Below are 27,461 nucleotides of genomic sequence, written 5' to 3'. Positions count from 1 at the left end.
CTTAACGCCAGACTTACCTCTCAGAGGGAAGTAAGAGACTGCTGTGAGCTCTGTTTCACAGAGACTTGGCTCACCCCCGCCTCACCAGACTGTGCCATACAACCTGAAGGCTTCTCAATTCACCAGGCGGACCGCACGGCATCATCAGGCAAAGCGAAGGTTGGGAGGGTTTGCCTCCTCATCAACTCCTCCTGGTGCTTGGATGTGGCGACTCTGGTGACCTACTGCTCCCCAGACCTGGAATACCTGACCGTGAAGTGCCGCCCATATTATCTTCCACGTGAGTTCACTTCAGCCATTATCACAGCTGTCTACATCCCACCCCAGGCAGAAGTGAGGAAGGCACTGGACGAACTATACACAGTAATAAACAACTACGAAACAGAACACCCGGAGGCCTTGTTCATCTTGGCCGGAGACTTCAACAAGGCCAACCTCAAGAGTGTACTGCCAAAATTCCACCAGCACATCTCCTGTCCCACCAGGGGCGACAACACTATTGACTACTGCTACTCAAAAATCAAGGGCGCCTACCATTCCATCCCCCGACCGCACTTTGGGAAATCAGACCATAAGACGGTGCTCCTTCTCCCGGCATACAAGCAGAAACTCAAGCGGGAGAATCCAGCTAAGAAGGTTGTGCAGTGCTGGTCCGAGGAGACAGAAGAGCTCTTACGTGACTGCTTAGAGACAGTGGACTGGTCCATATTTAAGAACTCAGAGACCAACTTAAATGAACATGCCACCACCATCACAGACTTCATCAGCAAATGTGTGGATGACTGCGTGCCAAAGAAAGCAGTACATGCGTTCCCCAACCGGAAACCATGGCTCAATCGCGAGATTGACTCCCTACCGAAGGACAGATCTGAGGTGTTCAAGGCAGCCGACCCTGACCTATACAAGAAATCCAGGTACGAGCTCCGCAAAGCCATCCGAAATGCCAAGAGAGAATATCAAACCAAGCTAGAGTCACAGACAGATTCTCGGCGGTTGTGCCAAGGACTAAGCAACATAACGGGCTACAAAGCGAAGCCGAACAGTATCTCTGGCAGCAGTGCACCCCTCCCCGATGAACTCAATGTATTCTATGCTCGGTTCGAGCAGGTAACCAACAATCCACTGGCGAATGCCCCACCAGCCCATAATTCACCCATACCCACCATCACAGCTTCCGAAGTCAGATTGGCCTTCCTGAAAGTGAACCCTCGGAAGGCGACAGGCCCGGACGGGATCCCTGGTCGTGCACTCAGAGCCTGCGCGGCCCAGCTGGCAGAGGTATTCGCGGACATCTTTAACCTGTCCCTACTCCACTCAGAGGTCCCCACCTGCTTCAAGAAGACCACCATCATACCGGTACCAAAGAAGAACCAGGCAACGTGCCTCAATGACTACCGACCAGTGGCCCTGACGTCAGTCGTAATGAAGTGCTTCGAGAGGTTGATCATGAAGCGCATCACCTCTATACTCCCAGAACGCCTTGATCCACTGCAATTCGCATACCACTCCAACCGGTCCACATCAGACACCATTTCCCTGCCCCAACACTCATCCCTAGAGCATCTCGAAAACAAGGACTCCTACATTAGATTCCTATTTATTGACTACAGCACTGCCTTCAACACCATAATCCCAGCCAAGCTCATACCAAAGCTCCAAAACCTAGGACTTAGCTCCCCACTCTGCAACTGGATCCTCAATTTTCTGACCAACAGACCACAATCAGTAAAAATGAACAACACCTCCTCCACAATAGTCCTCAACACCGGCGCCCCGCAAGGCTGCATACTTAGCCCCCTACTCTACTCCCTGTACACACACGACTGCGTGGCAAAACTTGGTTCCAACTCCATCTACAAGTTTGCTGGCGATACGACCATAGTGGGCTGGATCTCGAATAACGACGAGTCCGAATGCAGGAGGGAGATAGAGAATCTAGTGGAGTGGTGTAGCGACAACAATCGCTCCCTCAATGCCAGCAAAACTAAAGAGCTGGTAATTGACTTCAGGAAGCAAAGTACTGTACACACCCCTGTCAGCATCAACGGGGCCGAGGTGGAGATGGTTAGCAGTTTCAAATTCCTAGGGGTGCACATCTCCAAAAATCTGTCCTGGTCCACCCACGTCGACGCTACCACCAAGAAAGCACAACAGCGCCTATACTTCCTCAGTAAACTAAGGAAATTCGGCCTGTCCCCATTAACTCTTCCCAACTTTTACAGATGCACCATAGAAAGCATCCTATCGGGCTGCATCACAGCCTGGTATGGCAACTGCTCGGCCCAGGACTGCAAGAAACTTCAGAGAGTCGTGAACACCGCCCAGTCCATCACACGAACCTGCCTCCCATCCATTGACTCCATCTACACCTCCCGCTGCCTGGGGAAAGCGGGCAGCATAATCAAAGATCCGTTCCACCCGGCTTACTCACTCTTCCAACTTCTTCCATCGGGCAGGAGATACAGAAGTCTGAGAACATGCACGAACAGACTCAAAAACAGCTTCTTCCCCACTGTCACCAGACTCCTAAATGACCCTCTTATGGACTGACCTCATTTACACTACACCCTGTGTGCTTCATCCGATGCCAGTGCTTATGCAGTTACATTGTATATGTTGTGTTGCCCTATTATGTATTTTCTTTTTTTCCTTTTTCTCTCATGTACTTAATGATCTGTTGAGCTGCTCGCAGAAAACTACTTTTCACTGTACCTCGGTACACGTGACAATAAACAAATCCAATCCAGTCCAATCCACTGGGTGGAAGCACGTCTGCACACTGCTCTGCTATGGTATGGATGGGGGACACTTCCCACCAGGGCAGGTTCAATTCAGGCATTCAAGAAGGAATTCGATGATCATTTGAAAATAAACATTGTGCAGTCATGTGGAGAAGGCAGGAGAAATGGCACTAATTGAAATGCTATTTCCAAGAGTCAGACATGACTGGCTGAATGCCCTCCTTCTCTGCTCTGATAATTTTGTGATTCTGGGTAGTTTTTTGTGTTATTTCAACTAATCCCAGAACAGCACTCTGGCAGAAATCCAATAGACTGGGGTTCGACAATTGATTGCTGATTTTATATCTGGGGCCTTAGGCTGCAATTCCACACGGATCTCAAAACATCATTTACCATGCAGTAATATTGACATTTAATGGCGGTGCTATCACCCATCATTCCCCGCGGCCCAGACTGCTCCCGATTTTCACTACTGGAAACACTGCGCAGCCGCGTTATTGGAGCATGCGCAGTGTAGTTAAATATGGTCGCCCGCGATGATGTCGGAGCAACATCAGGTAAGAAAGGAGTGGAGCCGGAAGGTGGACGTGGAAGAATAGAGTCTGTTGTGGGCGGGAAGAGTCGTATCTCCAAACTGGTGAAGAATCCTGTACAGGCCGCATAATAACCCAGTGACTGCACATTTACACAGAACGGGCAACAGATGCAAAGCTGAGGCTGATGAAAGGCCGGAGGTAACGGCCGCCATCTTGAGTAAAGGCAGCGGGTAGCAGTGCGCATGCGCGGTGCTCCCTGTCCTGTCGGCAGGAGGAGAGAATGTTGTGAATTTCTCTCCTGGACTGACGGATGGATTCTGGAAACTGCTTTTAAAATGAAAATCGCTTATTTTCACAAGTAGGCTTCAAATGAAGTTACTGTGCAAAGCCCCTAGTCGCCACATTCTGGCGCCTGTTCGGGGAGGCTGGTGCGGGGGTTTACAGGGTTTAGAAGGGGAGGATTTTCTCACAACAAACTCAAACCAAGAGAAAACGTTTTTTCTTCTAAATTCTATTCTGGACCGACAGTGATGATTTTGCATATTGAATCTCTGCACCCCATCACCACCACCACCACCAATCTCGAATGGAATGCCAAGACATTAATGACCTGTCTGAAATTCATTCTGTAAATGGTACATTACTTACCTAGAACATTCCATAAAGCTCCCTATCCACGATTCTAGGCGGCCAGTGTGTCGGTGCAGAATCAGCCTCTGCTGCGAGCATCTGGTGCTGCTGACAAAGTGAACACTGGGGAAGGGAGGTTGGAAAGTGCTGGTGAACAGAAGGGGGGGGCCTGGAAACTGTGGGAAAACGTGTGGGGTGGGCTGGAAACCATGGGTGAACACAAGGTTGGAAGGCGGCCTGGAAACGGGGTGAACATAGGTGGGGGGAAGGAGCTGGTAACTGGATGGATTGGATTTTGTCTATTGTCACGTGTACCGAGGTACAGTGAAAAGTATTTTTCTGCGAGCAGCTCAACAGATCATTAAGTACATGGGAAAAAAAAGAAACTACATAATAGGGCAACACAAGGTACACAATGTAACTACATAAACACTGGCATCGGGTGAAGCATACAGGGGTGTAGTGTTAATCAGGTCAGTCAATAAGAGGGTCGTTTAGGAGTCTGGTAACTGCAGGTGAATGCAAGCCTGGGGAGCCTGGAAACTGCAGGTTACCATTGTGTGTGTGTGTATGTGGTGGTGTGGGGGGGGGAAGTGGAGAGGGGGGGGGGAAGTGGAGAGTGGGGGGGGTTGGGGGGGGGGAAGTGGAGAGGGGGGGTTGGGGGGGGGAAGTGGAGAGGGGGAAGTGGAGAGGGGGGGGTTGGGGGGGGGGCAAGTGGAGAGGTGGGAAGACATTTAAAAACAAAATGAAATACAGAGGGTTCAGAAAACTGGGTGAACATGAGAGGCAGGTTGCTGAAACCAGGCGTGGAGAGTGGGAAGTCTGGAAACTGCTGTCAAATGAAGTGGGGGCCAAGGGAAACCTCAGGTTTCCCCCAGCCCACCCTCTAGGATCTTGTTCAGGCTCTGGGTAAAACAATTTCTTCCTCAAATCCTCCCCCATTTCTTATCAAACCATAAATCTGTTCTCCAAGCCCTCGACCCATCAGCTAATGTAAACTGCTTTTCTTTTGTCACCTAAACCTGTCATCAATTTGTACAGCTCCATGAACCCACTCCTCAACCTCCTTTACACCAAGGAGAACAACCCCAACTTCTACAAGTTGTCGCTAAATTCCCTCATCCCTGCAACTATTCTGGTAAATTTCTTCGGCACCTCATCCTTCTTCATGTCCCCCTCCCCGTGTCTCAAATCAGACAATACAATCCTGTACTATACACATTTTTAATCTACAATATACACATCCATAGTCTAGCAGCTTGCATGAAGCTTGTCAGGTCTCTATATCCTGGATAGGAAGTGGTGAGTATGGACCTGTTGATCAGCATGAATTGGCATCTTTGGAGAATTTGGAGGGTGTATTTTCCACAGAGCGAGAGGGAAATGAAATGAAATGAAAATCGCTCATTGTCACAAGTAGGCTTCAAATGAAGTTACTGTGAAAAGCCCCTAGTCGCCGGATTCCGGCGCCTGTTTGGGGAGGCTGGTACAGGAATTGGACCGTGCTGCTAGCCTGCCTTCAAAGCCAACGATTTAGCCCAGTGTGCTAAACAGCAGAGTGAGTGAGATGGAGATTTACAGCTTTGAGGAAAAAGTGATTAAAGAATGTTCCGTAGAATCCTGAATTGTCTGTTTTGAATTTCTGTCTTGCACTGACATTGCTGACTTTTGTGAATTCCTTTTTCAGAATATCTGAAAGTGAGAATAACCAGACAGAAATCTCAAACCAAACATCACGTCAAGATCTGGTAGAGTCGCTCAATTCATCAGGACCTGAATCTCATTGGCCTCAGGCTCTAGAAGGGGTAACGTTTTTTTGTTCTGTCTTTTTTGAAATATTTTGTGACTGAAAAAGCCCTGCGACACACCGGAGAGAGTGTTTCAGTAAACTGTCTGTGGAAAGAGCTTTAACCAGGAATACAGCCTGAGAAATGTCACACCATTCGCAGTAAGGAAAGACTATACACTGGTTCTGTGTGTGGACGAGGCTTCAACTGATCATTCAACCTGGAGAGACACGAGGACACCGGCACCATGGAGAAACCGTGGAAATGTGGGGACTGTGGAAAGGAATGCCGTTCCCCATCTGAGCTGGAGATTCATCGGCGTATTCACACTGGGGAGAGGCCATTCACCTGTGAGTGTGGGAAGGGATTCACTCATTTAAACAACTTGCGGACACACCAGCGAGTTCACAGTGGAGAGAAGGCATTCACCTGCTTTGTCTGTCAGAAGGGGTTCACTCACTCATGGAATCTGTTGACACATCAGCGACTTCACACTGGAGAGAGGCCATTCACCTGCTCTGAGTGTGGGAAGGGATTCAGTCGGACATGCAGTCTGCAGACACACCAGCGAGTTCACACTGGGGAGAGACCATTCATTTGCTCTGAGTGTGACAAGAGATTCACTCAGTTACCTCACCTGCTGACACACCAGCGAGTTCACACTGGGGAGAGGCCATTCACCTGCTCAGTGTGTGGGAAGGGATTCATTGAATCATTCACCCTGCAGATGCACCAGCGAGTTCACACCGGGGAGAGGCCATTCATCTGCACTGAGTGTGGGAAGGGATTCACTCAGTCATCTAACCTGCTGACACATCAACGGGTTCACACCGGGGAGAGGCCATTCATCTGCTCCTTGTGTGGGAAAGGATTCACTCAGTTATCCCATCTGCAGACACACCAGCGAGTTCACAAGTGATTACAGAGAATGGATTGGGCAATTATTGCTGCTGTCAATCACATAAATTACTCAATCACAAAAGGATATTTGGGAGGGAAAAGGTATTTGGCTTGCATTTCTGTTTGGAACACCAAGTTGCCTTAGAGATGGACTGTGGTGGTTAGAAAGATTGTTTGTTTAATTTAGCTGGGTGTTTCTACAAAGTTTTGAGGGGAAAGTTGGTTGAGGTAGATTGGGAAGCTACATTAAAAGCTATGACAGAAGACAAGCAATACCTAGCATTTAAGGGATTAATACATAATTTACAACAAGTGTACATTCCTTTAAAGAACAAAAATCCAACAGGAATAGAGATGTAACCGTGACTAACCAGAGAAGTGAAAGTTTGCATTAATCAAAGGAAGAGGCTCAGGAGGGGCTGTTTAGCACAGGGCTAAATCGCTGGCTTTGAAAGCAGACCAAGGCAGGCCAGCAGCACGGTTCAATTCCCGTACCAGCCTCCCCGAACAGGCGCCGGAATGTGGCGACTAGGGGCTTTTCACAGTAACTTCATTTGAAGCCTACTTGTGACAATAAGCGATTTTCATTTCATTTCATTTTCATAAAGCAACCAAAAAAGCAGCAAGACCGAGGATTAGTATTTAGCAAAAGAGAACCAAGATACTGATGAAGAAAGAGGAAACCGAAATGAGAAAAAACTAGTGAGAAACATAAAATCTGAGTGTAAAAGGTTTGATCGATATGTGAAAAAGAGAAACATGTGTGTTCATTCCAGACAGAATTAATAATGGTGAATGAGGCAGCAAAAATAAACAATCATTTCTGTAGAAAAGCCATATGTGACTCAAAATGTTTACTGTGTTCCTCTTTCCACATATACTGTCTGACCTGCTGAATTTATCGAACATTTCCTGTTTTTATTTAGTGTTAAACAAATGTGTGTCTGTCTTAACCCAGGAATTTACAGAAATCATCCCAATGATACTCGAGAACCAAGTGCATGAGGAACATAAAGAGATTAGTATTAGGAAACAGTAGTACGAGAAACATTAATGGGATTGAACATTGATAAATGCCCTGGCCCTGAGGATCTACATCCCAGAGTGTTGAAAGAGGCGGCTGTAGAGATGGTGCATCCATTGGTCATCAACTTCCAAAATTCTATGGATTCTGGAATAGTTCCTCCAGTTGGAAGGTGGAAAATGTTCACTCACTATTGAAGGACGGAAGGAGAGAGAAAATGGGGAACTGCAGACCTGTTAGCCTGATGTCAGTCTATTCGAAAGGATGTGAAAACGGCACACTTGGAAAATAGCAGAGTCAGTGTGGATTTATCAAAGGGAAGCTGTCTATATCAGTGATTTGGATGTTGTGACATGGTACCACAGTGGTTAGCACTGTTGCTTCACAGCGACAGAGCCCCAGGTTTGATTCCCTCCTTGGGTCACTGTCTGTGTGAAGTCTGCACGTTCTCCCCGTGTCTGTGTGGGATTTCTCCGGGTGCGCAGGTTTCCTCCCATAAGTCCCGAAAGGCATGCTGTTAGGTAATGTGGATATTCTAAATTCTCCCGCTGTGTACCCGAACAGGCTTCGGAATGTGGCAATGAGGGGATTTTCACAGTAACTTCATTGCAGTGTTAATGTAAGTCTACTTGTGACAATAATAAAGATTATTATTGAGGATCAGTTGTAATGTTTCCAAGTTTGCTGCTGACCTAAAACTCTGGAATTGTGTGTTGTGAGGAGGGTCAGATTTTTAGATACTAAAAGCATCGAGGTGATGTGGAGACAGTGCAGGAAAATAACCTGGAGGTAGATCAGCCATGATCTAGTTGAATGGCAGAGCAGGCTCAAAGAATCATACAATCCCTACATTGCAGAAGGAGGCCATTCAGCCCATTGAGTCTGCACCAACCCTCCAAAACAACACCCTATCGAGGCCCAAGCTCCAGCCCAATACCCGCAACCCTACCAAAACATTTGGACTCTCCCAGAGGCAATGTAACACAGCCAATCCACCTTACCGGCACACCTTTGGACTCGAGCGGGCAAAAGGTCTGCTCCTACCCTCCTGTTTCCTCTGCTACTCAAAGGCAGTTTTTAAAAAGTTCATTTACGGGATGTGGGCATTGCTGGTTAGGCCAGCATTTATTGCCTGTCCCTAGTTGCCCTTCAGAAGGTGCTGATGAGTTGTCTTCTTGAACAGCTGCAGTACTTGACGTTAGGTACACCCACTGTGCTGTCAGGGAGGGAGTTCCAGGATGTTGTGACAGTGAAAGAATGGCGATATATTTCCATATCAGGGTGCTGAGTGACTTGGAGGGGAACCTCCAGATGGTGGAGTACCTGGTTTCTGCTGCTTTTGTCTTTCCAGATGGTAGTGGTTGTGGGTTTGGAAGGTGTTGCCTAAGGAATCTTGGTGAGTTACTGCAGTGCATCTTGTAGATGGTTGAAGGAAATCAGCTATTTCCGATAGGTAAAAGACCACTTTAATGCAAATATTGAAGCTCAGATTTAATACCCATTTTAAAATAAGGATTTCAGTATTCATAACCTTCGGTCATGACAAAACACAGAACTTAAACAGAGGTACAAAGCCTGACACATCCACAAACTAATTGAAGATAAAAGCAACATTTTTACTGACAATATGAACTGACTATTGTTCGAATGAACAAATTTCAAAGTAAGTTTCATATTAAGAAATGAGCTGTACCAGTAATTAAGATCAAGGTCGAAATAAGCAATATGAATCCACCATTGTTCAGAATATGGATAAAATGAAAGTCAGCATGTAGCCACTTGAATTGGCCAACTCCCGATTTAAAATGGCGAACGGTAAAGGCTGAAGGGAAATCCAGCCAACACAGACAGAAACCAGCAGGTGCAGGCTTACTGTGTATTTAACTCTGCAAAAGCCCAGACAGCATCGATACCAGCGACCATCAGCATAATAATGTAGCAGCCATCTACATACTAATGAGCAATCCCCGGGAACAATAGCAACATTTGGGACACACAAAACTAAGCCAGACTCCCCGGCGCCAGCAGGAGCCAACACAAAAGATGTTAACGAACACCGCAAGACCGCCCATCGATTAGGGAACCGCTCCAGTATTGGAGAAATTGAACCAAGCCATTGGAACAAAGTCCAATCACCTAGAACCAGGTACAGGGTCTGCTCCGAAAGGCAGGAAGCCCCTGGGGACTATAAAGTTAAGCCCCCAAGTTCAACTCGCTCTCTTCCTGCCCGGGTCACCCAGCAACGCGAACCAACCTTGACCGTGACCGGTGCAGTGACCGCCGAAAGACCGTAAGTCTTAATTCAACGCTCACTATGAGATAGGCTTTCCTAGCTACCAATCCGTACCAACTTCGAATCCCGCAGACTCAGAACCCGAACGAAAGGCCATTTGTTCCCCTGACCTGGTGGGCCAGTCCGAAGTTAAGTATAGGCCTGTTAGTTGTAGAAGTAGCTTAGACGTAGAATTTGTGCATGAATAGCGATTACTGTGTATAATAAATGTGCTTTGATTTGAATCTTACTAATCGGTGTATTGAGTTATTGATCATTACTTGGCCTTGAACCTCTTGGCGGTATTATAAAGATACCTGGCGACTCGAGAGCAAAGGTAATAAAACAGCAATTGAACCAACCGAAAAGTTAGCAACAAGCAAAAAACCAGTAAGAACCAGACTCGATTACTGCACAAAATCACATTCCATAGCACACACAAATATTCAAACATGAAACAATTAAAACTTATGTTGCACATTGAGGATTGTCAGTTAACTATACAATCCAATGTATTTGAAACTCACCCAAATCAATTCGGACGATATCGAGATATGGACAGATGGCCTCAGACTGATAACATTTTCCTTAAACATGAGAGTTCAGACAGCCATTTTCTACCCAGGATCACTCTGTACTTTGATCTAACTACTTGCTATCCTTATTTTCGTACTTTCACTTTTCCACTCCAACTCTTGAAGTTCACGCAAGCTGTTTTGCTTTAAGCAAGAAACCATTTCTGTATTATTTATGAACGTTAAAATTGTTTTATCAATTACTTCTCTTTAAGTCTTTTCCTGGCAAGGCTTTATTGAGAACAGATTTAAGTTTCTCAACTGTAATCAGTAGAGGCAATAAAAGATTCTTACTTGCATCCGAGAAGTGTAATTCAAATTTCTACCGAGTTTTAAAGTGTATGCGAGACTGCACTTGAACCGCATGGTAGATCTCTACAATGGTACACAAGGCTGCCACTGTTCATCGATGATGGAGGGATTGAATGTTTGTGGAAGGAGGAGGAATCAAGCGGGCTGCTTTGTCCTGGATTGAGTTGAGCTTCTGGAGTATGTATTGGAGCTTCATTCATCCAGGCAAGTGGAGAGAATACTATTACACACTTGACTTGTGCCTTGTGGATGATTGATAAGCTTTGGGGGGGGGGGGGGGGGGTCAGGAAGTGAGTTACTCGCCGTAGGATTCCTAGCCTTTGACCTGCCCTGGTAGCTGCAGTATTGATGTGACTAGTCCAGTTCAGTTTCTGATCAATGGCACCTCCCAGGATGTTGATTGTGGGGGATTCAGCAATTGTAATGCCATTGAATGTCATTACAATTGAAGGGTCGACTTCTGGGTGCGGCGATGACCAGCTAAGTCGCACGTTTCGGCAGCTTCCGGTGGAACGGGCTTTTGGGCTCTTAATAGGAGCCCCATCGGCAATTTTAACGGCAAATAACACTGTGCGGTAATCCAGAAGGGAATCCCCCCTGGACACGGATGGAAAAAAGAGAGGAAAGTAGCCGGATTGCGGTGGATCCTCAAGAGCAGCGGCCAGGAAGGCAGGCACAAAGCAAGATGGCGTCGGAAGGAGGCAGTTTAATATGGGGCCCTGAACAACAAGAGTTCCTGCGGCGTTGTGTAGATGAACTCAAAAAGGAGATGAAGAAGGAGCTGTTGGCCCCGATATTACAAGCGATTGAGGGGCTAAAGGAGGAGCAAAAGACCCAGGAACAGGAGCTTCGGGTCGTGAAGGCAAAGGCTGCTGAGAATGAGGACGACATACAGGGCCTGGTGGTGAAAACGGAGATCCACGAGGCACAACACAAAAGATGTGTGGAAAGGCTGGAGGTGCTGGAGAACAATGCGAGGAGGAAGAACTTAAGGATTCTTGGTCTTCCCGAAGGTGCAGAAGGGGCGGACGTCGGGGCATATGTGAGCACGATGCTGCATTCGTTAATGGGATCGGAGGCCCCGACGGGTCCGCTGGAGGTGGAGGGAGCATATCGGGTTATGGCGCGAAGACCGAGGGCTGGAGAAATTCCTCGAGCAATAGTTGTGAGATTTCTCCGATACAAGGACAGAGAGATGGTCCTCAGATGGGCCAAGAAAACTCGGAACAGTAGGTGGGAGAATGCGGTGATCCGCGTGTATCAAGATTGGAGTGCGGAGGTGGCGAGAAGGAGGGCAAGCTTTAATCGGGCCAAGGCGGTGTTGCATAAAAGGAAGGTCAAATTCGGAATGTTGCAACCGGCAAGACTATGGGTCACACATCTAGGTAAACACCACTATTTCGAAACGGCAGACGAGGCGTGGACATTTATTGTCGAGGTGAAGCTGGAGTGAGCGGGACAGAAAAAGAACGTTTGGGACAAAAGTGGGAGGGTGAATTTTTGGGATGAAGGGGGAAGAGAGGACTTCCCAGATTGTTAAACCTGCGACCCTGTAACTTTTCTCTCTTCCCCATGTCGTGGGGGAGGTGGGGGGAGGGAGGATGAGGAGCTGTGGGTGCCGGCCATTGGGGGCGGGGCCAAAAGGGGAAGCGCGGACTTTGTTCCCGCACTATGGTAATCATGGCGGGAACAGGGAAGCAGGAAGGAGGGGGCCTCGCACAGTGTGAGCCGAGGTCACGGGGGGAAGCCGAGGTCGGCCAGAGTTTGCTGACTTCTGGGAGCAACATGGGGGGGTGCAATTACGCTAGCTTGGGACCTAGCCGGGGGGGGGGTTAACTGGGTTGCTGCTGTTGGGGAGAAGGGGGAGCTGGTATGGGAGGGGGGGTCGGGGCGGGGGGGCGCTGCCTGGGGGGGATACAGCTACGTGGGAACCGGGTGAGGAGACGGATTGAAAAAGGAAATGGCTAGTCGTCAAGGGGGGGGGGGGTAAAGAGCCCCCCAACCCGGTTGATCACGTGGAATGTGAGAGGGCTGAACGGGCCGATTAAGAGGGCACGGGTACTCGCACACCTAAAGAAGCTTAAGGCAGATGTGGTTATGCTTCACGAGACGCATCTGAAGCTGACAGACCAGGTTAGACTTCGCAAAGGATGGGTGGGGCAGGTGTTTCATTCAGGGCTAGATGCAAAAAACAGGGGGGTGGGCATACTAGTGGGGAAGCGGGTAATGTTTGAGGCAAAGACTATAGTGGCGGATAGTGGGGGCAGATACGTGATGGTGAGTGGCAAACTGCAAGGGGAGGCGGTGGTATTAGTGAACGTGTATGCCCCAAACTGGGATGATGCCAATTTTATGAGGCGTATGTTAGGACGCATCCCGGACCTAGAGGCGGGAAAGTTGGTAATGGGTGGAGACTTTAATACGGTGCTGACCCAGGGCTGGACAGATCGAGGTCCAGGACCGGAAGGAGGCCGGCTGCAGCTAGGGTGCTTAGGGATTTTATGGTGCCCCAAGGGAATGCATTTCGGTATATGCAATTGAGGGCTTTTGCAAGGCAACAGGTGAGGGAATTCCCGCAGCTCCCGATGCAGGAAGTGCAGGATAGAGTGATCACAGAGACATGGGTGGGGGACGGTAAGGTGGCGGACATATACAGGGAGATGAGGGATGAGGGGGAGATCATGGTAGATGAGCTGAAAGGGAAATGGGAAGAAGAACTGGGGGAGGAGATTGAGGAGGGGCTGTGGGCTGATGCCCTACGTAGGGTAAACTCATCGTCCTCGTGTGCCAGGCTAAGCCTGATACAATTTAAGGTGCTATACAGGACGCATATGACTGGAGCACGGCTCAGTAAATTCTTTGGGGTAGAGGATAGGTGTGCGAGATGCTCGAGAGGCCCAGCGAATCACACCCACATGTTCTGGTCATGCCCGGCACTACAGGGGTTCTGGGTGGGGGTGACAAAGGTGCTTTCGAATGTGGTGGGGGTCCGGGTCGAACCAAGCTGGGGGTTGGCTATATTCGGGATTGCACAAGAGCCGGGAGTGCAGGAGGCGAGAGAGGCTGACGCGTTGGCCTTTGCGTCCCTTGTAGCCCTGCGCAGGATATTGTTAATGTGGAAGGAAGCCAAACCCCCGGGGGTGGAGACCTGGATAAACGATATGGCAGGGTTCATAAAGTTAGAACGGATTAAGTTCGTGTTCAGGGGTTCGGCTCAAGGGTTCACCAGGCGGTGGCAACCGTTCGTCGACTACCTCACAGAAAGATAGAGGGAATGGAAAAGAAGTAGATAACAGCAGCAACCCAGGGGGGAGGGGGGGGGGGGAGGAATCGGACGGACTCTCAGGAATGTTATTGTATATGTATAGGTATTTGGTATATGTAATTGTATATTGGATTGTTGGATTGTATTTTTGGAGAGTATTTATTTTGGACAAGGCAGTTGCCAATTAGTTTTGTTTTTTGTTTTGGTTTATATATTACTTATTTATTTGTTTAAAACTGGCCACGGTTATTTATATTGCTTTATTGTTGTGTAAAAGAAACACTACGTATTGTTATGTTTGGCCAAAAAATTTGAATAAAATATATATTTTTTAAAACAATTGAAGGGCCGATGGTTATATCCTCTCTTGTAGGAGATGATCAGTGCCTGACACCTGTGTGGCACAAATGTAACTTGCCACTTGTCAGCACGAGTCTGGATATTGTCCAGGTCTTGCTGCATTTGGACAAGGGCTGCTTCATTATCGAAGGAGTCACAAATGGTGCTGAATATTGTGCAGTCTTCCGCAAACATCCTCACTTCTGATCTTATGATGAAAGCAGATCATTGATGAAGCAGCTGAAGATGGTTGGGCCGTGGACACTACCCTGAGGAACTCCTGCAGTGATGTCCTGGAGCTGGTGGTTAGCCTCCAACCATCACAACCATCTTCCTTTGTGCCGGGTACGACTCCAACCAGCAGAGAGTTTTCATCCAGATTCCCATTGACTCCAGATGAGCTGGGGCTCCTTGATGCCATACTCGGTCAAGTGCTGCCTTGATGTCAAGGGCAGTCACTCTCACCTCACCTCTGGCATTCAGCGCTTTTGTCCATGTTTGAACCAAGGCTGTAATGACTGCAGGAAGACATCAATAGACTGATCAGCGGGCCAGAAAAGTAGCAAACTGAGGTAAATCCAGAGAAGTGTGGGGTAATAAATACATTTGGGGGAAGACAAACACGAGGGAAGGAATATGAATGGTATGATAGTGAGGTGTTGAGGGACAGAGGGGCGTGAGAGTGCAAGTCCACAGATCCCTGAAGGTGACAGAAGAGGTAGATACGATGATTGTAAAGGCAGAGAGATACTTTGTTATTCACTGGGACAAAGAGTTCTAGAGCAGGGAATATTCCCAGCAATTTCTATTGGAAGAAAGACCTGAAACCCCTCTCTCCACAGATGCTGCCAGAGCTGCTGAGTATTTCCAGCATTTTCGGTTTTTATTATAAGATCAGGGAGGTTATACTGGAACTGTCCAAAACACTAGTTAAACCACAGCTGCATTACTGAGTACAGTTCTGGTCACCACATTACAGGAAGGATGTGTTCATAGCAGAGAGGATGCAGAGGAGATTGACCAGGATGTTGTCGCAAATGGAGAATTTTAACAATGAGGAAAGATTGGAGAGGCCGAGGTTGTTTTCTGTGGAACAGAGAACGCTGAGGAGAGATTAACTGACGTGTTTAATATTATGAGGGGCCCGGATAGAATGGACAAGAAGGATTTATTTCATGAACAGATCAATAACCAAGGGGTTTAGATTTAAAGTAATTAGCAGAGGATTGGGAGTGGAAGGGGGGTAATGGATTTCTGTGTCTATTCGGAACCCTGGATGTGTTATCCCTTCTCAGTTCCCAAATAACAGAGGTCAAGTCTGTGCTTTTTGGCAAAGTCCAGTTGAACTTTATTTGTCAGCTGTGCCACTTGTTTTTAATACAAAATTTAGAAAGAATCAACAACTAGCCCTGCAGTAAGCTAGTCAGATTAATTGTCTTTAGCGAATACAGAAGTTGAGTTTTCATTCAAATCATAATACACCAGATAAAATAACTGGGTAATTGTGATTAGCAAAGCGAGCAGCAAAGGTTTCAGAAATATAGATGGAGTGAGCAAGAAGAGAAACAGAGCAACAGAAGCACTTTTCCATTCCGGTGATTCTTAAGAGAATTGTTATCTCAAAGTCGGGCCTCCTTTTTACTGCTGATTGGCTTTAACTAATTTATAATTCATCAATTTGACCAAAGTGTCTATACATCAATTTAAGAGATATATGTATTTGAGTATGTTGGCGGAAGTCTCCCATTCCATTGCTTGCCAATTTTCCAAATTATTGACACCTGCATCTCAACATTAATTAGAAAAAAAACAGCCTTCAGGGCATTATGACCTCAGACTGTCTATTACCATGGAAACGAGACTGCCCGTGCTGGAAAGGCAGCAGCATACAAGGGGTCTTTTAGCTAGTTGGCATCACTGACCTTGCTTGCCTCAAGCAATTTGCAAATGTTAAAATCTAGGTTTAATGAACGAAAACTAAAAAGTGTATGATCTGGATTAACCCTTAATGGGTATCCAGCTATTGTTGCACTCAAATCATGCTTCATATGCTTACTGAGTTCTCATTTAACTATTTTACCATTTTCATCTATAGGTAACTAGAAAGCCCATTTCTATCAGTCTCCCCTTTTGATTCTTCTAAAGATTAATAAGATGAATCAAAATAATGAATAGAAGTTAGGGAAGAAATGTGATAGGATAGAATTAAGCGTGGGGAGGAACTCATTTGCATTGTCTTTAATGGTTCACTTGTTTGAGAACAGCCATCAACACTGGAGCGGGCAAAGCTTTGCAAGCGTTACAAGCATTCTGGACGTATTTTATTCAAAAAAGTGATTATATAGTACAATAACAATTCAGTAATAATGGAAGTTGATTATATGATTGCAGTAATAATTGGGTAATAATGCAGTAATGATAGTTCAATAGTAGGAGACTGGTTCAATGTCTTGGACTGGTGGTGCAGTTGGACCCCTATGAACCACTTTGATTGTTGGGGCATTATGGGTAGCCATACATTGGGCAATGCATCTGATCAGCAAGATCACTACCTAAATGACAAGCCCAAAAATGAAAAATTAGAGAAGTCCCTGAATGATGGAAATTCCTGTGCTCCCCACCCATCCAGAGAGCCATCCCCTAAGAGGGGTGTCAGAGAGTTGTTAAAGTTTCCCAACTTCTTCTGGAATATGTGCTGACAAGCTGTTGATTTCTTCCGAATTACTGGGATGTAGGTGCAACACTCTGCACCAATCAGGGCACAGGTTCCACCTTTTTCAGCTAGCACATTGTCAAGTGCTATCCGATTCTGTAAAGCCACAGTTCGAATGGCTAGCATCTCGGCTGAAATGCTACTGAGGGCTCGGGCAGTGTCATTGGCTATTTCCTCGAAGGCTGCGGCCAATTTAATGTATTCTCCGGTCAATACGATGATGCCATAGGCAGGGATGAGAGCAGAAAAGAATTTCTCAGCCCCTGTGATCTCGCGTTTAGACCTAGTGATGATAGTGGTAGGTTGATATTTCTCAAACTGTGGGATGAAAGGTCCATGTTTTGAGTCTGCGTTTATAGCATCGGCTAGGGAAAGGGAATGGCAGATGAAGGGGACAATGAATCATAAATAGCACGCTCCTCTGCAGCTCACCGGGAGCCAAGGGTATGCAGTATTACTGTAATAGGTGCCATTATAGGTAGAATATTGGGCAACCACTTGTGGGTACCAATAGTCTGTGTAATTTGACCCATCGGTGTGATTAGATATCCCTTTAAAGTCGATGGGGATACCCTTAATGTCCAGAGACCACTACCTTGTGTCATGAGTGCACTCTGTACTGGCACTCACATCCAATAATATTCACATTTACTGTATCCCACATTCCATGCTCTATGATTATAGCTGATTAAACATATTGTCCCAGTATGGTTATGACCAGTTGGGAAGGTTATTTCTGTTTCCGATCAGAGACATGTTGATACCATCCCTTGAAAGTGTTTAATGGGCGGCCTGCAGATCGCCGTCTCTTAACCTCATTGTTTATCATTTCTTTGGTTCTGGTGTCTCCACATTGGGGAAGGGAAGAGTCGCGATTTTGGAAAATGTACCATTGTTCCATTTGGGATAAAGTAAAAGGAACAGGCTGCAGTGGGATACCTGCTTGGGAATTGGTAGGGATAGAAGAACACACCCAGCAATTAGAGACGTTAAAGTCTCTGGCATAGGTATAGGACATGTAAAGGGATGTGTTAACATTGAACTCCTGGGTAAGGCCTGCTGGGCCAAACATGTAACTGCAAATCAATATTATGGCAAACATTTTTACAGATTCTGATTTTGGTAAGCACGCTTCACATATGACGCGTGAATCCTTGATTTCTTTCCTTGGAGTTTCACGGCTGACTGGGTTGAGAGTAATATCTGGTAGGGGCCTTCCCACTTGGCTCCTAATGGTTTGTGCTGAATTTGTTTTATGTAAGCGGATTCGACGGGCACCAAGTCGTGGCCCCCCCTCAGGAGGATCGCCCCACGCCATCGACACCTGACAGCATTTGTTAAGTTTTGACAATAACTAAGTAAAGCATCACTAATCAGATGACAGTCTGTCTTTCTTAAGTCAATAGTTCCTGGCAGGGACATGAGTCTGCCAGTGATGACCTCAAAAGGGCTTAGGTCTGTGGTTCTGTTTGGGGTTGCTCTGATACTGCACAAAACGAGTGCCAAGGCCTGAATCCAATTCCTGCCTTTTTGGTTGTATTGGACAATCGTTCTTTTAAAGTCCGGTTCATGCGTTCCAGTTGTCCTGATGTTTCTGGATGATAAGGGCAGTGTAGATTCCAATCGATGTTCAGTAACCTGCACACCTCCTGGCAAACAGCACCTGTAAAGTGGGTTCCATTGTCTGAGTCAATGCTAGCTGGTACTCCCCATCTGGGAATATAGGCTTTGCATAGGACTTTGGCTGTATGGGCGGCTGTAGCCCTCCTGGCTGGCGCAGCCTCTTCCCACCTAGAGAGGCTATTCACTATTACAAGGACGTCAGTATATCTTTGACATGTAGGGTGATGTAATCGACCTGTATATTCTGGAATGGAACTGCAGGGGCAGGAGCTTTTAGCTGAGGCATTGATGTTATAGGTCGTAAGTTCTTTTGACAGGTTACACAGCGGTTTGATACCAATTGTGCATGTTTTTTGAATCCTTTGCCACACCAACTTTTCTGGAATCGAGCCATCATCTGTCCTGGGGTGAAATGTCCCCATGAATGGATCTGTTGGGCCAGAAATGGCATCAGTGCCTGTGGTGCAACTGTTTATCAGTCTGAACTTGTCTCCAAATATCATCACCATACAACTGGATACCTGAGTCTAACCATGACCATTTCTCTTTGTGCCGAGTCATGTTGCATTTCACGTAGATCTTGTAATAAATCGGTCACTCCCAATTTGTAGATGTGTCTTGGTTCTGCTGAAGAATCCCACTCGGAGGCAGCTTCCTTCGCTACTCTGTCTGCAAGGGTGTTTCCTTGTGCTTCTATAGTGTTGTCTTGAGTATGGGCCTTACACTTTAGAATGGATACTTCTTTTGGCAAAGTTATGGCTTCTAGGAGGTCATCATTTCAGTGGTGGGAATCTAGAACTCGCTGTCTGATAGGGTCATAGAAGTAAAAATCCTGATCACTTTAAAATAAATGCCTTGGATATCCAATTGAAGGACTGGGACATACAGGGCAATCGACTGAGATCTGCAAAATGGGATTAAGCTCCACTTCAGCCAGCACACACACAATGGGCCAAATGGCCTCTATCTGGACCAGAACTTTTGAGGTTTTTACTCTGATAGTTGGAGTTTGTTTCTGATGATAATAACCTCTAAGGGACTGGAGTGTAACATTCTAGATATTGGTGAAATAAATGAGCTGGTTTAAACACGTTGTACATTTTTGTCTTTCCCGCCTGAGTGTTTAACATCACCTGGCTGGAGCTCAGAAAGGACAATCCCACCTCCTAGAATCAGAGAATTTACCTGTTCATTGATGGGACGTTTGCGAGCCTAGGGGCACTGGAGGAGAAGTTTGGGCTACCCCCGGGAAATGCTTTCAGGTACATGCAAGTGAGGGCGTTTGTGAGGCGACAGGTGAGGGAATTCCCGTTGCTCCCGGCACAGGAGATTCAAGATAGTGTGATTTTGGGTGTATGGGTCAGAGAGGGCAAGGTGTCGGCGATATACCAGGAGATGAAAGAAGAGGGGGAGGCGTTGGTAGAGGAGCTGAAGGGTAAATGGGAGGAGGAGTTGGGGGAGGAGATTGAGGAGGGACTATGGGCTGATGCCCTAAGTCGGGTTAATTCCTCTTCCTCGTGTGCCAGGCTTAGCCTGATACAATTTAAGGTGGTTCATCGAGCGCATATGACGGGGGCGAGGCTGAGTAGGTTCTTTGGGGTGGAGGACAGATGTGGGAGGTGCTCAGGAAGTCCGGCAAACCATGTCCATATATTTCGGTCATGCCCGGCACTGGAGGGGTTCTGGAGGGGAGTGGCGGGAACAGTATCTAAGGTGGTGAAAGTCCAGGTCAAGCCAGGCTGGGGGCTAGCACTATTTGGAGTAGTGGACAAGCCGGGAGTGCAGGAGGCGAAAGAGGCCGGCACTCTGGCCTTTGCGTCCCTAGTAGACCGGCGAAGGATCTTGCTAATGTGGAAGGAGGCGAAGCCCCCCAGCGTGGAGGCCAGGATAAATGATATGGCAGGGTTTATCAAGTTGGAGAGGATAACGTTTGCCTTGAGAGGGTCTGCGCAGGGGTTCTACAGGCGGTGGCAACCGTTCCTAGACTATCTCGCGGAGCATTAGATGAAGGCCGGTCAGCAGCAGCAGCAACCCGGGGGGGGAGCGGAGGGGAGGAGGGCGGGCAGGGGGGGGGGGGTAGTGGGGGATATCTTTGGGGGGGGGGGGGGGAGGAGGGAGGGAGGGAGGGGGAAGGGGGGTTTATTTGGGGGGCATTCAAGCAAGAAAATACATGAATGAGCCGGAAAACTGACATGTACAGGAGGAATCCAATGTACAAAGCTCTGTATCATATTGATTTACCATGTTCATGTTTTGCTATGTGAGCTTTCTTTCTTTTTGTTACGGGGGGAGGGTTTGTTTGCAAGGGTGAAAAATGTTGTTAAAAAAATTCTTAATAAATATATTTTAAAAAAGAATCAGAGAATTTCATAGATATCATAGAATTTACAGTGCAGAAGGAGGCCATTCGGCCCATCGAGTCTGCACCGGCTCTTGGAAAGAGCATCCTACCCAATGTCAACACCTCCACCCTATCCCCATAACCCAGGAACCCCACCCAACACTAAGGGCAATTTTGGACACTAAGGGCAATTTATCATGGCTAATCCACCTAACCTGCACATCTTTGGACTGTGGGAGGAAACCGGAGCACCCGGAGGAAACCCACGCAGACACGGGGAGGATGTGCAGACTCCGCACAGACAGTGACCCAGCGGGGAGTCGAACCTGAGACCCTGGAGCTGCGAAGCAATTGTGCTAAACACAGAGGGGACAAGGGAAGATGGGAGAGAAACTAGAGAAAAATGTGAGTTTGGGAAAGGATGAAATTTAGAGACAGTTTGGTCCGGTGGGCTGGTGGAAGGGAGGGAAGCAGCAGAGGCAGCTGATCGGATTTACTCAATCTCAGTCACAAAGAAGCTCCACAAGCTCCTCCCACTTCTTGTTGGAGGTGAGGATGGAAGAGACAGGGGAGAGCGAGAGTACTTCAAAAGGAACTAACTTGTGTCAAAGATATTAAAAAGTTCCAGCACACTACATATTTCACACAAATCTGATTTATTTGACTTTTAGCCAGAATATTAGCCCCTGTAAATGGGCTGGAGTTTGTTATCAGCAGAAAGAGATCCAAATGAACATGGTTCAGTCCTGAATGGGAGTAACAACAAAATCCAATCACTGTCGTTACTTGTGGCCTCGTTGATGTGTCTGCAGGTTGGATGATTGAGTGAATCCCTTCCCACACTCGGAGCAAGTGAATGGCCTCTCTCCAGTGTGAACTCGCTGGTGTGTCTGCAGGGCAGATAACTGAGTGAATCCCTTGCCACACTTGGCGCAGGCGAATGGCCTCTTCCCAGTGTCAACTCGCTGATGCTTCTGCAGGTCAGATGACTGAGTGAATCCCTTCCCACAGGGTGCGCAGGCGAATTGCCTCTCTCCAGTGTGAATTCGCTGATGTACAATGAGGTGAGATGATTGTCTGAACCCAGTCCCGCAGTGAGAGCACCTGAACGGCCTCTCGTCAGTGTGAACACCTTGATGGCTCATCAGTTCCCCAGAACTTTTATAGCACTTCCCGCAGTCTGGACATTGGAACGGTCTCTCATCAGTGTGAACTCGCTGGTGACTCAGCAGGTTGGATGACCGAGTGAATCCCTTCCCACATTTGGAGCAGGTGAATGGTCTCTCCCCAGTGTGAATTCGCTGGTGCATTTTCAGGTTTAATGACCGAGTGAATCCCTTCCCACACTTGGAGCAGGCGAATGGCCTCTCCCCAGTGTGACTTCGCTGATGTACAGCGAGGTCAGATGATCGCCTGAACCCAGTCCCGCAGTGAGAGCACCTAAATGGTCTGTCATCAGTGTGAACACGTTGATGGCGAATCAGTTCCCCAGAACTTTTATAGCACTTCCCGCAATCTGAACACTTAAACGGTCTCTCATCAGTGTGAACTCGCTGGTGACTCAGCAGGTTGGATGAAGTGGTGAATCCCTTCCCACACTGTGAGCAGGTGAATGGTCTCTCCCCAGTGTGAACTCGCTGGTGACTCAGCAGGTTGGCTGAAATAGTAAATCCCTTCCCACACTTGGAGCAGGTGAATGGTTTCTCCCCAGTGTGACTGCGTCGATGAGTTTCCAGCTGGGATGGGGAAGTGAATCCTTTCCCACAGTCTGCACATTTCCACGGTTTCTCCTCAGTGTGACTGCATTTGTGGCTTGTGAGGCCTGACGATTGACTGTATCCTCGTCCACACACACAACACGAGTACGGTTTCTCCCCACTGTGAACAATGCTTTTTCCTTCCATGTTCAATGATATTCCGATGATATTCAGGATATGATAAATTGAGGACTCTGTCAGATCCTGATGTGATGCTTGGTTTGAGTTTCCGGACTTTGATGCCTCCCCTTCGAACACCCTGTTAAATTGATTTAAAACAGAAAATAGGGAGTGAGAGAGAACCCACAAAACACAAAGGCAGATGGTGAAATTGAGCTGAATGAATCTGGTCATTTGTGGGGCTGGCTCTGGGAAAAAGTGACCATGAAAACTGCTGGATTATTATTAAAAACCCAACTGGCCTCTTTGGGAGGAGAGAGAAAGAGGTGAATAGGGATTTTGTATATCTACAAGTCAGATTAAAGAGAATAGATGGCAAAGCAAACTCGATCTTGAGCTTCATAAACAGTAATATTGATACCAAAACTATGCTTCTGGTGGCACAGTGATTAGCACTGTTTCCTCCCACAGTCCAAGAGTGATTTTCAGCACCAGGGACCCGGGTTCAGTTCCGGCCTTGGTGACTGTGTGGAGTTCCTCCCCGTGTCTGCGAGAGTTTCCACCCGGTGCTCAGGTTTCCTCCAACAGTCAAAAGAAGGGCAGGTTTGGTGGGGTTATGGGGTTACAGGGACAGGGTAGGGGTGTGGGCCTAGGCACTGTGCCCTTTCAGAGTTGGTGCAGACTCGATGGGCTGAATGGCCTCCTTCTGCTCTGTAGGAATTCTATGGTTCTAATTCTATTCTATGAATCTTTATAAAGCTCTGGTCACCACTCTTCAGGAAGAATAGGAAGGTTCTTGAGAAGGTGCAGAGGAGATTTACCAGAATGGTTCCAGCAAAGGAGGTTGAGGGGAGATTTGATTCAGGGACACAAGATTATGCCAGATTTGCATCAGGTGGACAAAGAAACTCTGTTTCCATTCACTGATCGTACAAGCAGCCGGGACACAGATTTAAAGTTTTGGGTAAAACCTGGATTGAACGATACAAGATCCTGAGGGGTCTTGACAGGGTGGATGTGGAGAGGATGTTTCCTCTTGTGGGAGAATCGCGAACGAGGCGTCACTGTTGCAAAATAAGGGGTCGCCCATTTCAGATGGAGATGAGGATTTTTTATTCTCTTGAGGGTTGTAAGACTTTGGATCTCACGTCCTTAAAAGGCAGTGGAAGCAGAGTCCTTGAATATTTTTAAGGCAGAGCTGGATAGATTCTTGATGAGCAAGGGGGTGAAAGGTCATCAGGGGTAGGCAGGAATGTGGAGTTGAGGTTAGAATGAGATCAGCTGTAATCTTATTGAATGCTGAGCAGGCTCGAGGGGCCGAGTGGCCTGTTCCGAGTTTGTATGTAAAAGGTACAGGAGATATGAGGTGATATGAGATATATGTTTTTACACAGCGAGCGACAATTACCTGATTCTTGCTGCCTAGGAGGGCGTTTGAAAATAGATACATGAATCATTTGATTTCAAAAGGAAATTGGATAGACATTTGAGGGAAATAAACCTGCGAGGATACAGGGATAGAGCAGGAGAATGGGACTGACTGGATTGCTCCAGATCTAGCAAGGATTCAATGGGCCGAATGCCCTTCTCTGTGCCATCATATCTCTGACTCTTTTGGGTAATCTCGTTTTGTAATTTAACCCTGGACGGTTCAGATATCATTCAGGTAAATCTGTGCTACACTCCCTCCGAGGCCATTCTATCCTTCCTCAGGTTTGTTGTCCAGAACTGAACACAGTTCTCCAGGTTTGGTCTAACCAGGGTTTGTGAATCTCGGGGCTTTTCCAGTCACACTGAGACTAGAAATCTTCCTTCACAGACAGAACAGACAAACCTTATACCTTCCACACCCAGATGCTGCTGAAATTCAGGTTCTGATGAATCGAGTGACTCTGTCAGATCGCGATGTGACGTTTGGTTTGCTTTTCCCATCTGTTAAACCTCCACTTCCATTATCCTGTAAATTTACAGAAACCTCACTGTCAGTTTAGGATAGAAATTCACAACATTCCCTCCTCGCCAACTTTGATTAAATGTATTCCTGGAGGTTTGATCACATGACCTGCCCCCATCCTCCAGCCATTAATCAGTCAACACATCCATCCTTGTGACACACTGCCTTCCTCGGCCAATTGGGAAGAAAAAGGACTTATTACCTTACAGGACAGTTACTGCCCTAATGATTTTCCAGATACTCAGGTAAATGAACCTCGCCAATGCAGGGAGCGGAGTTGGTGTGAACTCGGGGAGAGGAGCTTCGGAACAGTAAACATAAATAACTTACCTCAGGGATTCACGGCCTAGCCGGCAGGGAGCGGAGTTGGTGCGAATCCGGGGAGGAGGAGCTTCAGAACAGGAAATATAAATAACTTACCTCAGGGATTCACGGCCTAGCCGGCAGGGAGCGGAGTTGGTGCGAATCCGAGGAGGAGCAGCTTCGGAACATTTTATTTTTTTAAAATTCAGATTACCCAATTCATTTTTCCAATTAAGTGGCAATTTAGCGTGGCCAATCCACCTACCCTGCACATCTTTTTGGGTTGTGGGAGCAAAACCCACGCAAACACGGGGAGAATGTGCAAACTCCACACGGACAGTGAGCCAGAGCCGGGATCGAACCTGGGACCTCAGCACCGTGAGACTGCAGTGCTACTCACTGCGCCACCGTGCTGCCATCAGTAAGTATAAATAACTTACCTGTTGGGTATCTGGACTGGGGGCAAAAACTGAAATGTGACATCAGAGTAATTAACTAAGTTGGGGAGTAACTAGGAGATTAGTAACTAGGAGATTGCTAAATGTTATCTATATCAGGGGCTGATTGCTGAATGTTATCTATATCAGGGGCTGTTTAGCACAGGGCTAAATCGCTGGCTTTGAAAGCAGACCAAGGCAGGCCAGCAGCACGGTTCAATTCCCGTAACAGCCTCCCCGAACAGGTGCTGGAATGTGGCGATTAGGGGCTTTTCACAGTAACTTCATTTGAAGCCGACTTGTGACAATAAGCGATTATTATTAATATTATCATTATCTTCTTACAGTTTTATGCTGTCATCAATGCTGTCTACGATGCCACCGAACTTTGTATTATCAGCAAAAGTGCAGAAGAGGCACTTCGATCCATCGAGTTTGCACCAACACATCAAAATCTGACCCACCTACCTAATCCCATTTGCCAGCACTTGGCCTATAGCCTTGAATGTTATAATGTGCCAGTCTTCATCCAGGTACTTTTTAAAAGGATGTGAGGCAACCCTCCTCTACCATCCGCCTCAGCGGTGCATTCCAGACCCTCACCACCCTCTGGGTAAAAATGTTTTTCCTCAAGATATGTGTCAATAAATCTAATGTAATCTAACCCCACTCTCTGCTGTCTGTTGGTTAGCCAATCCTCCATCCAAGCTAATATATTACCTCTAAACCCCGTGGGATCTTACCTTGTTTATTATCTTTTGTGTGACACCTTATCAACTGTATTCTGGAAGTCCAAATACATCTACAGGACCCCCATTATCCACCTGGCCTGTCACATCTTCCAAGAACTCCAACAAGTGAGTCAAACACTTCACCAAACCACGCTGACTGATGGATTGCGGTTTGACTTTCCAAATGTCCAGTTACTACTTCTCAATAATGGATTCCAGCAGTTTCCCAACAACAGGCATTAAACTAAATAGTTTCCTACTTTCTGCCTTTTTGAACAGGAGGGGTGCCATTAGACTTTTCCTCTCATGCAGTGACATTGTCACTGGGCCAGTGTCTCCCCCCCCTGGTCTCTATGACGTTGTTTGTGGAGAGAAGCCGGAAGCAGTGGACAGTGAGAATGCAGAATGTTCGGCTCTGGAGCCCCACTGTGATTTGTAAACCCCGCCCCCCGACACTGACCTCTCACCTGACACATCACAATGCACGGAGTGATTGACGGCAGCACCGAACCATTAGGCGAAGAGTGGACAGATCCGGAGGACCGGTTGGGAGCGACTGGTCCTCCAACCAATCAGCGCGAATGAGGCGGCGGGACTGGGCTGAGTGAAGCGCGCGCAATGTGATTAATGGCGAGGCAGCAAAAGGTTCTATCTCGGATCCACAATCCGTGAAGGTGGGAATGGCGGGACGGAGGGAGAGATGAATCAGGAGGGTCGTTAGGCACGCTTCGTGCGCATGTTATATAGACCAAAAATCCGGAAAAATGACCTACCAATACCTGGGGATCTGAGCGGGAGCTGCAGCTTTGTTACAGACAAGATTAAGCAAACGCCATCTTTATTTGGCTCTGGCAGACGTGCGCATGCGCTGTCTCAATATTGGGTTCGCGGCAGTAGTGCGCCTGCGCCCTCGGCATCCTCCTTTGGATCACGAGCAGTAGTGCGCATGCGCCCTCGGCATATGCGGACCCACCATCTTTATTGGGGCACGAGCAGCAGAGCGCAGGCTCAGTCGCCATCATTGTTGGGGGCAACATTTTTGAAACGTTTCTTCATGACAGAATGTCCAGCAAACTGCTTCACTCTGAGTTACAAATTCCT

General features: G+C 47.3%; 1 protein-coding gene and 1 long non-coding RNA gene across 7 annotated transcripts; one reads left to right on the top strand and one right to left on the bottom strand.

The window, feature by feature from the left end:
- The first annotated feature begins 3,316 nt into the window (after positions 1 to 3,316).
- On the top strand, positions 3,317 to 7,431 carry LOC140419536 (uncharacterized). Its single transcript, XR_011945847.1, has 2 exons — positions 3,317 to 3,475; positions 5,595 to 7,431. It is a non-coding gene; the product is annotated as an uncharacterized lncRNA (long non-coding RNA).
- A 14,266-nt stretch (positions 7,432 to 21,697) lies between these two features.
- On the bottom strand, positions 21,698 to 27,215 carry LOC140419504 (uncharacterized). 6 transcript variants are annotated; one of them, XM_072503382.1, is made up of 3 exons: positions 27,134 to 27,215; positions 24,770 to 24,892; positions 21,698 to 23,074 (listed from the first exon to the last, which is right to left on the bottom strand). In XM_072503382.1, the coding sequence occupies exons 2-3, from the start codon at positions 24,865 to 24,867 to the stop codon at positions 21,841 to 21,843; spliced, it is 1,332 nt and encodes a 443-aa protein (XP_072359483.1). In that variant the 5' UTR covers positions 24,868 to 24,892; positions 27,134 to 27,215; the 3' UTR covers positions 21,698 to 21,840. The 6 variants fall into 6 exon arrangements, with proteins under 6 accessions (XP_072359483.1, XP_072359486.1, XP_072359485.1 ...); XM_072503385.1 differs by having other exon boundaries at positions 24,777 to 24,892; XM_072503384.1 differs by having other exon boundaries at positions 27,140 to 27,215.
- Positions 27,216 to 27,461: the final 246 nt, after the last annotated feature.

The sequence above is a fragment of the Scyliorhinus torazame genome, chromosome 5 (assembly GCF_047496885.1).
Source record: "Scyliorhinus torazame isolate Kashiwa2021f chromosome 5, sScyTor2.1, whole genome shotgun sequence".
Lineage (NCBI taxonomy): Eukaryota > Metazoa > Chordata > Chondrichthyes > Carcharhiniformes > Scyliorhinidae > Scyliorhinus > Scyliorhinus torazame.
This window is presented reverse-complemented; position numbering and strand designations above follow the sequence as displayed.